The following is a 9,790-nucleotide window of genomic DNA, read 5'->3' as shown; positions in this document are numbered from 1 at the left end:
ATGTCAGCACACAGCAGTGAGTCAGCTGTCTGCCGCAGCAGTGACCTTGCAGACAGTGGAGGTTATCTGCCGTGTTCTGCCCCAGGGCTCGTTTCAGCTAAATTAACCGTGGTGGTCGGAGATACTCACTTCTGCGAAGAGAAGAAGTTACTCGTCCAGAGTTGCGACTACTTTCGAGCTCTGTATCGCTCTGGGATGAAGGAGTGTCGGCAACAAGAAATCCATCTCAAGTCCCTGCACGCTCGAGGCTTCCTTATCGCCCTGGCAGTTTTACGAGGTGAAATGCCAGTCCTGGATGCCGATGACATTGTTGAGGCCATTGAATGTGCTGCTTTCCTGCAGGTGGCGCTGCTCGCTAAACACCTAATCAACCTCATCGACTCTGACAATTGCTTGTTGATGTATCACACAGCTGCAACCTTCGGCCTCATGGATCTTTACCATGCTGCTGCACTGTTCATACGAGACATGTATGTCGACCTAGAGGTGGAGGTCAGGAAAACCTTGCCATCAGAGCTGATTTCCTATGTTGACTCTTTGACCCCAAGTGTTTTTGTGGCTGTAGGGGCCCATGCGACCTGTGGTGTGGATGAAACTGTACATGCTTCTGCTAGGACAGTCTGCTACCTGGACGAAACTGCCAATAACTGGAAAGTCTTAACAGATCTTCCACTGGAGGCCAGCACCTCCATGGCTGGAGTGACTGTTTTAGACAACAACCTCTACATCGTCGGAGGAGTTACTGGAGTCCATAGACAAGTCATGGACTCTTGTTTCTGCTACAGTGTTGAAAACAACAGCTGGAGCAGGATCACCAGTCCGGCACAGCTTCGCTACAATCTCAGCCTTGTGGGTGCAGACGGTCGTCTTTACGCCATTGGAGGGGAATATGAGCGTACAGTGATGTCATCTGTGGAAACATATGATGTAGAGAGTGGGAGGTGGACATTTGCTGCTCACTTACCTCGGCCGGCGGTGGGAGTGGCATGCACAAAAGCTATGAGAAGAGTATTTGTATGTTTATGGAGGCCGATGGAGACCACAGAGATCTATGAGTATGTGTCAGCAAAAGACCAGTGGCTGCTTGTTACCACGCTGATCAGGCATCAGAGCTATGGCCACTGCATTGTCGGCCATAGGGACAATTTATACGTCATGAGAAACGGGCCATCTGATGACTTCTTAAGATGTATGATGGACTGTTACAATATAAGCTCGGGCCAGTGGTCAGCCCTACCAGGACACTTTGCCAACAGCAGAGGTTCACTGTTCACTGCTGTGGTCAGAGGTGACTCTGTGTTCACTCTCAACAGGAGCATGACCTTGGAGTACGCCATCGATGCTAAAAACTGGAAGCCACGGCGGCAAATGAAGGGTTTTCCCAGAAGTGGATCCTTGTGGACATTTCTGCTGCATCTGCCAGACTCACTAATGTTGCACCAGTGACTTCATTTAGTCTGGGGTTCATTGGAAAATCGAAATGTTTAAACTCAGACATTTGTCTGATACAGACCCGTGCTTATGTATAGTTACTGTTTATTACATATATCCACATTGATACTTTTCTCCACCATTTCTATTGACAATTGATTATCAGCCATTATATCATAACAATCCCATCAACTGTTTTTTAAGAAAAACAGAAAGTTGTGAACTTTCTTTGTGAAGTCAAAGAGAAGTACCAAAATACCCATAATCCTCAGGTGTAATATCATTGTCTTTGATAGGTGGAGCTCTCTGTTACCATGGAAATGATATCAACATCCGCAAAAACATTGTATTAGGCTACAATCAGATTGTTCAGCATTACAACATAAACTTTACATTTTTGGAAATGCTATCAATATACATTCAAAGCTCAAACTACAATATAATAGTAATAACACTATGGTTTATGGGATGTGTAATGCCTTTCGGTTTTTTTCTCCAAGTAAGGTGATTTATTATCTTGGTTCATTTTGTAGCTGGTCGACCTGGTTCCAGGTTCCAGGTTTTAACTTTTTTAGAAGGATTTTCTGAAACATCAATGAGAAAATAAATGGAACCAGGGTTTCTAAAAGTGGGTGGTCACTGTTCTGCTCCATGCTCACACCACAGTGTTTGCTGGGAACTATGGGAGCAAGGTTACATTCCTCATAAGTCCAACAGGGTCTGCAAATAGTATTTCCTGTATTGCTGCCCTCTGTGGTTGGGGTGAGGGAAAGCTGGGTTTAAATGTGTCAGGTTAAGCACAAATTAACAGGGAAACAGACTATAGGCTCTATAAAAGAGGCTCCATTTATTCTTCTTGAGAGACTCGTATCTGCACAAAATCAAGATGCGAGCTCATCATTGACACAGCATTTAATAGTTATTAATAATAATAAAAATAACACAGTTCAGTGCGTCATGCCCTTCAGATGACAGTTACTCTATAAATTCACTTTTGTGGTGTCATACAACAGCACTGTTCTTATCCTGAAACCAATTAAATACTTTTCCTCTCAATGTTTGTTGTCCCACATTTCCTAATTGTAAGAGGAAAATAAGAATCTAAGAGATTACTCGTATGATGTCCTCAGCGAACATCAGGATGTGATGTGTGTCGCATGTCTCACTTTGCCATGTGCACTCCAGTGTCCATCATCATATAAAGCCTCTGTATCATGCAGCAGCCTCTGTTTCCTGATAGCACAGAGCAGTGATGCTGCTGAAGATGATAGAGGATAATGGAAGGCAGAGCCAGCCACCATGGGCAGCTGGGCAGCATGCCAGCAGCAGGCAGCGATGTTTAATCTAACCCAGAATAAGGAGAGCGACTGGGGTCAGGCCGGGACACAGCATTCAGGACGACAGCCCCCAGCTCCAGTCTGGGAGTGAAGCCAGGAACCAGAGCTCTGACTGGCTGACGGATGAGTGTGTATCTGTGGACATTAATCTGGTTATCAGTGTTTGACCACATTATGAGAGGGTTTTCTGATGGATTTCTTGACCTGAACACTCTCAACCCCCATTTGAAATGATCTGCATTCGTCATAAAGAGGTTCTGCTTTAACTTATTTTTCAACAAAACCTAAAAAAAAAAAATGACATTGCTGCAGCTCATTGTTCTGAAGCCCACATGGAATAACTGAGTATTTTTACTCACTTAAATACAGATTTTAATTCCATCTGCAGACTAATTCCACAAACTTCTGACTTTCTGTATGTAGAAGGATATCTTGCAAACCAGATTTTGTCGAATTCACACTGGGCATGTGTATTGTAAATTGCAAGAAGAAGTGCAGTATAAATTTTTGTGGAGTTTGGACACGTTCAATATGAATAAAACTTAAAATCAGATAAATTACAACAGTTGCTGACAACTGGTGGCCCTCGATTCAAAACTGGCCTGCGAGCAATAACATATGGCCTTGCACATAATTTGTATTATTTGATCTGACCATATGAGACTTACAAACACATGTGCAGGTATTGGCCTCTGTCATGGCAGCAAACTTCATTTAAATTACTTCCTGTAGCAATTTCTCTATAAAGTAAAAAGGACAACGATCATTTATTTGCTGCAATGCTTTATATGTGAACGGTATATTGTGGAGCTTTCATTTTGAAAAGAGATGAACTTGGGTATGAAGATTTTGTTTAAAAGACCCCTGACGAGCAAGTAATAAAAAAAAATCCAGTTCAGTAAATCAGTCAAATATAAATGTAATCCAAACACATGAACAGTAATAAAGCAAATTCTTTAAAAAAAAGGTCAAATAGACAGCCCATACCAAACAGGCAGGTTTCAACAGCCCCTGTATTACTTTAAACTCCAGCTCATCACATATTTTGGAGTTGAATACTGTTCTTTTTACTCCACTATGTAGCTTTAGTCACTTGATACATTTCAGTTGCTGTTAACTAATACAAAATATGGTTGACTAATGAAATATAATGTAACATAGATTGAGCTATTCATTTGTAAAAGGATGAGTCAGCACTTCTTATCCAATGTTATAAACTTGTTTTGATGCAAATTCTGATGGACTGTACTTTGGCTCAAGTACAAAAAACAATATTTTATAGAATATTCTATTTTTATGTCTCTGTGGTGGTTTGGTTTGTCTTTGTTCATATTGTGTCTTTTCATGTATCGAATCCAAGTTCTCTGACTTTTAAACAATAAATAATAATGATGACTTAACATAGATGATCTATGATTTCTAAAAAATCACCTCTACTCTGGACCAAGGGACCCCTGCTCCCATCATGTGTTCTTGAGTCAGTTGGTAATCCCTCCATGCTTGAGCTGGATCAAGCTGAATCTCAGATGCCTCAAAAACCGGATAAAGACAAAACAAGAAGTGAAGGCTAACGTTTGGCTCTTTTTCCTGCTGGACAAAGACCTTCCAATTTGACGGATAACAGCTGATGAGCCGATACAGATGAGTGTTGTTTTGACAGCAGGGTGAGGTCAGTGAGGTGACACGTGCTCTGTGATCTCTGTTTACATCCGATGTATTTTTTTCCCACCAGCACTGCAGAGGAAATAGGTCAAACACTCGCACTTGATTCTTGACCTCTCACTCTCCTTATTAACAATTAAATAAGACATGTAGGTTTTTTACAAATTAACATCACACTGGAATTCAATGAAGTAAGAGAACAAAAGAGGGCAGATATCATTCCTGGTTAATCCTGTTGACATGTCATTTCTAACAAAAGCTCCTATAACACAGTCTGTTCAAGTTGGGCATGTTGTGGCATTATTCCACCTCTCAGACATTGTTTTGTTCCGTGTAAACAAGCAAATTCGGCATAATAAGGAGCCTCTCTGTAAAAGGGGGGATAAGGAGATTCCACTCATCCTCTTCTTCTTTTGTCCTAATTTTTCTTTTTCTGAGATTTATCTGATTAGTCTCCTTTACCTCTATTTAATTAGGAAATTATGTAATCTAATTACGTTTTTTGTAGTGTTTGTATTGGTGCTTATACTTACATCAGAACTTTGATGCTGTTAGATGGATACCAAATTAACAATGAAAAGGATAAATTGGACAATAACCATGTAAGCCCTGATACGATGGCGGCGATGGGACTTCATGCTTCTCATGACACTAATTACTGTTCTGCATATGAATATAAAGAATCTGTAGGTAAGCAACAACATTTTGGGGCAGGAGCCATTCTAGTTCCGTCTCTATCACTCACGTCTCCCTCTTGTCGCCCACAAGTAAAGAGTCCGTGTGGAGCGCAAAAGCAACTGCTTTCCAATTTATCTACATTCATATGAAGGTAACTGTAGATACAGATTAGCCATCGACAATAAGTATCAATGATTGCGTTTTGTGTGGAGAGACGTTCGACTGCTGATGGGCCAGAAACAGTTTTCATGAAGGTTTTTTATTGTATAAAGTAGTTTCAGTAAAATTTGTGCAAACTGAAGCAGAGAACACAGACAGTGTTCACCAAAATTGAAACCAGCTACATATGTGTCACTGTGAGCTCCATGTTCACAGGCAGTCTTGTTCCCTTTTCAGAGAGAGGAGAAAAGCCAGCCTCAGTCCTGATGGTAACAGGTGTCCCCCCCTTTGTGTCTGGTCATTGTGAAAGAAGTCTCCTCCCAGCACCCACACCCAGTCCGCCCCTCATAACAATACAACGACAATGATATGTGATTCCCATGAATATAAAGTGCCTGAATATATTTTAAAGTAGACGACTTTTTCTGTCTGTTTCCCTTCAACAAGGCTTTGGTGTCAGTGATTTAGTGTGTGTGTGTTTGTGTGTTTGCGTGTGTGTGTGTTTGTGTGCGTGTGTTTGTGGGTGGCGGTGGCACGACAGCAGAGGAGGCGTGGCTCGACACATTTCTCACTGGTATGGAGACAGCTGATCTTTGACCCTCTATCTTGTCTCAATATGTGTTTGTTTTTTTACATTCAGTTGTTATTAGTGTGATTAGCATTGTAGCTTCCAGGTGGCAGCAGGGAACTGGGGTTGTTTAATCAGTCTGATGTTATGGTTTGAAATAAACAGCTCAACTAACCCACACTGAACAAATGTATCTGTTATAGTGGAGCATGTGGTCAAAACGAATGCAGAGTCAAATCATAATAACACAGGCTACACTTTACCTATACCTTTGCTCTGTAGCTGTTACTTTTCAGAGGATCTGCTGACTCAGACAGAAAGTTGTTGGAAAATGGATTTTGTGACAGAACTCGGCCGCATGTTTCCTACATCAAGTCTTTTTGCAGCAGGCTAAACACACTTTGGAGATATTTCTGTACTGGAAACATTGAGGTGAACAGTGCATCTTGAGGTGTCAGATCTGTTGCTTTGTTTCCAAAATGTAGACACAGAGTTTCTCTGCCAGTAGCATAAGAATCACTGTTTTCCATTATATTTGAAGTGGGACCCAATGTAGACCATAATGTTCTTTTCCCCTTCCCCATATGTTCTCTGATCTCCTATAGCCAAAGTTTGGTTCAGTTCAGCAGAGCACTGCTGTGTATACAAAGAAGATTATGCAGGAGTGCAGGAAGATAATTCTGCAGTGCAGCCATAAAATTTTACTTAAAACACTTATTGTTTTCATTATTTTTATTTAACTTTGCATCTGTCAAATACTTCCCAGCAGAAAACCAGAGAAGGTTCAAAAGTAAAAACGTAGAAAACAATGCAAATAACATATTGAATAATGTAGGCTTCAAAAAAGGCCTTAAGGTGGCAAAGAGGGTTTTAACAAAATTTAAAAGCAGAGGAGCCATAGCGAGGAAATTCTAACCCCTATACCTATTTCATTTCGGCCCCTCATAAAGTTGGAGGGCCTCCAGAGGACAGATGGATGTTTTGGTGCTGACTGGAAACCAGACTACAACAGGTTGTTGGTGTCCACTCAGTCGGGTAAAAACATTCTCCTCCCCTTCCCATTGTCGTCAGAGATCTAAGGTCAGAGGGCACATGGGGTCGTGCTTTTACTTGTCACTAACTATTTGCATATTAAATATATTATCTTCTTAAAACCTTTAAAAGGGATTTTACGCGTATAGCAATATCCACCCACACACACACACACACACACACACAAACACACAAACACACACACACAGAGAGAGAGTAGCTGATTAGTTTATATCCATGGTCTGTTGAAAATACCCATGTCGACCACAACATTAAAACTAGTAACTTGATTTAATGTTGTGGGTGCTATATATATATATATATATATATACATATAAACACAGTACCCTTGAATATTCAAAAAAACATGATTACAAGAAACATACCCATTTTTCAAAAGAGAACAAATATACTTGTGTACATACATACATTCATCTGTTGGTTGTATTGACTCCATGGTGCCATTTTTTGTCCAGAGACAGTAATGTTTCGATGTCCAACCCTGAAGATAATGAACGTTACAACTGAAGGTGAGTTAATCACATTTTCTGATCTTTTGATTCTGATCACAAGTTGCCAGTTATATTTATGAAGTGTAATGTAATGATCCATGCATTGGTTTTAACATTGCTAATTACCTGCTTCTCAAAAAAAACACCCAGTTTGCTGTATCGACCTAATGTATTCCAAGACAACATGGCTCTCTCTTGTAGCGGTTACAGATCATATGACCGTGAACATGAGCTCAATGGTTTCAGAACCCAAAATTAAAAAAAGGGAAAACTCAATGTTCTGTATCCATTTACATTGTTTGTAGCAATGATAACTATATGTCTGGACTTCTCCAGTCAGGCAATTTGTCGACACAAAAACAACCACATCAGTGTTGCCAGATTGTACGATAATTATTGTATGTGTACGTTTATGCCCGCTGTACAATGCATGATCAATAACGCCAAAATCTCAACGATGTTGGTTCATTTTTAACATTTTTGTGACACTTAGAACTATCAGTTGCAATCTGGATGGTAAAATATGGATCACGTCTGTGTTTACTAATGTCTTTCTACAGGACGTCTTTCCAGCCTATCTCCGACTCATGAGCATGCCAAAAGCGCTCAGCTCAGTTTGTCCCCATGTAACCATATAGCTAGCCAGGCAACTTAGCCAGGGTCACGTGAAATGACTGTTTTGACCCAAATTTTTAGCAGTGTTTCAAAACAACTGTTAGATTCACAAGTGCTGCAGCAAGAGTTGATTTCATTATCCCACTCAGAAAAAGTCAGTCTGCATTCTCCGCACTAGGATAGACCTTGCCAAAGAACTGCGATTTGTATTTGCAAACCACACTGTGAATGGTACGGAATTTGTCCCATAGGTTTTGTTTGTTTGTTTTGGCATGAAGTTAACTCCAAGTGTTGCTGTATAAGAGATTGTCACTTGTCTCCACACTATGAGAGGAGTTTGAAAACCAGGGGATTCTGACAGAAAACCACAGCTCTACAGTGTGTTCTCACTCTGTTTAGACAGTAAGTAGTTTATACATGGGACTTATATTGAGGACTTTGAGATGACACTCAAATGTTTGCAGAGATTCAGATTCCAATATATAGAGTCAGATACTCTATTATCATTGTAAATGTCAATGCAATAACAGACCCCAACCTTGCACATACATTTGATATATTCAAACTTTCATTTGATAAATTAGAGTTTCATTTGATATATACAAAGTTCCTTCCAGATATATATATAAATTTATACATATACATTATATATATATATATATAAAGATTTAGTGCTGCTGCCACCATTGTTGATGTTGTTGTGGTTATTTAAGGTATTGATGGTTATACATTATGTCACAGTTATGTTGTTATTGGCGCTATTGTTGCTCTTACCACTTGTGGGTGTCCGACATCTTGGATGTTATATTTGTTCTTATTTAGATTATCATGATTAATATAGAAGTGGGCTAAAGTAGTAACCTGAAATCTATTTGATGTTGTGGTGATTGACTTAGACTGGTTTTCTTGGTTTATTTGAAGATGGCTGTGTGTTATGTTTGAATAGGTTTTTCCTGTCTCTATTCAAGAGCTTGGTCTTTCAGTTTGAGAGCAGGACTTGTTAACGTTGTTATGCTTATTCCATATTTATGTTATATAAAAAATAAACAAAAGAAAGATCTCTTTCGTATGTTCTCTTTTTCACACATTGATCCTATCGCACTCTGGTGGCTTCAGGTAAACCTTTCAACAGTGACAAGTGTAAGAAATTACTGGTAAAACTCATAAATATAAATCAAACCTCCTATATAATTCATGATTATTGCTTTTTTTTAAGCTTTTAAATGGGTTTGCATCACTTTGCTGTTGGACGGTCCAAGACCCAGACACAAATATACACAGAACATTTGCAGTGGCTGTTTTTCAGGAACAGAATAGTTTAGCCACTAGAAAGTTTACCGCCTGATGACCCGTCTCTTCTCACTGGACTTAATCTTAGTAAGAACGCGCCGCATTGGCCTTATCTTTTATTGTGGCGAAATCATTTTATTCTTATCATGTTTATAGTTTTATGGTATTCTTGACGAGTTTGAGTGCACTTTGATCAACTTGTTTTTTATAATGAGCCATATCAATAAAAGTTGACTTGATCTGACTTTGGTGAACTCTATTTTCTTTCTTTTAATATTGTCCTATTATTGTTGTTCATCTGTTCAGTCAGATAGATTTAGTTATACTATAGTTATACTCATGGTTTGATGTATTTATCTGTGATTATTTTATCAGTCTGCTCAGTCTCACGATGGACAGGAAACAATGTTGCGTGAGTCTGTCGGTAAAGCCGTCCAGAGGACAAATGGATGAGAAGTTCATTGTCCTCATCCAGAATGCCCCACCTGGTTTCAAGCGGATTGTCC

At 39.7% G+C, this 9,790-nt stretch overlaps 1 protein-coding gene across 1 annotated transcript; it reads left to right on the top strand.

The window, feature by feature from the left end:
• On the top strand, positions 1–1,446 carry kbtbd13b (kelch repeat and BTB domain containing 13b). The gene has a single exon (XM_053427452.1). The coding sequence runs from the start codon at positions 1–3 to the stop codon at positions 1,444–1,446; it is 1,446 nt and encodes a 481-aa protein (XP_053283427.1).
• Positions 1,447–9,790: the final 8,344 nt, after the last annotated feature.

This window comes from Pleuronectes platessa, chromosome 7 (assembly GCF_947347685.1).
Source record: "Pleuronectes platessa chromosome 7, fPlePla1.1, whole genome shotgun sequence".
NCBI lineage: Eukaryota > Metazoa > Chordata > Actinopteri > Pleuronectiformes > Pleuronectidae > Pleuronectes > Pleuronectes platessa.
The sequence above is the reverse complement of the archived record's forward strand: the minus strand, read 5'-3'. Positions and strand labels throughout refer to the sequence as shown.

Bases quoted from the DNA above. Each gene is read 5' to 3' on its own strand.
- kbtbd13b (XM_053427452.1), top strand. From the start codon at position 1: ATGTCAGCACACAGCAGTGAGTCAGCTGTCTGCCGCAGCAGTGACCTT.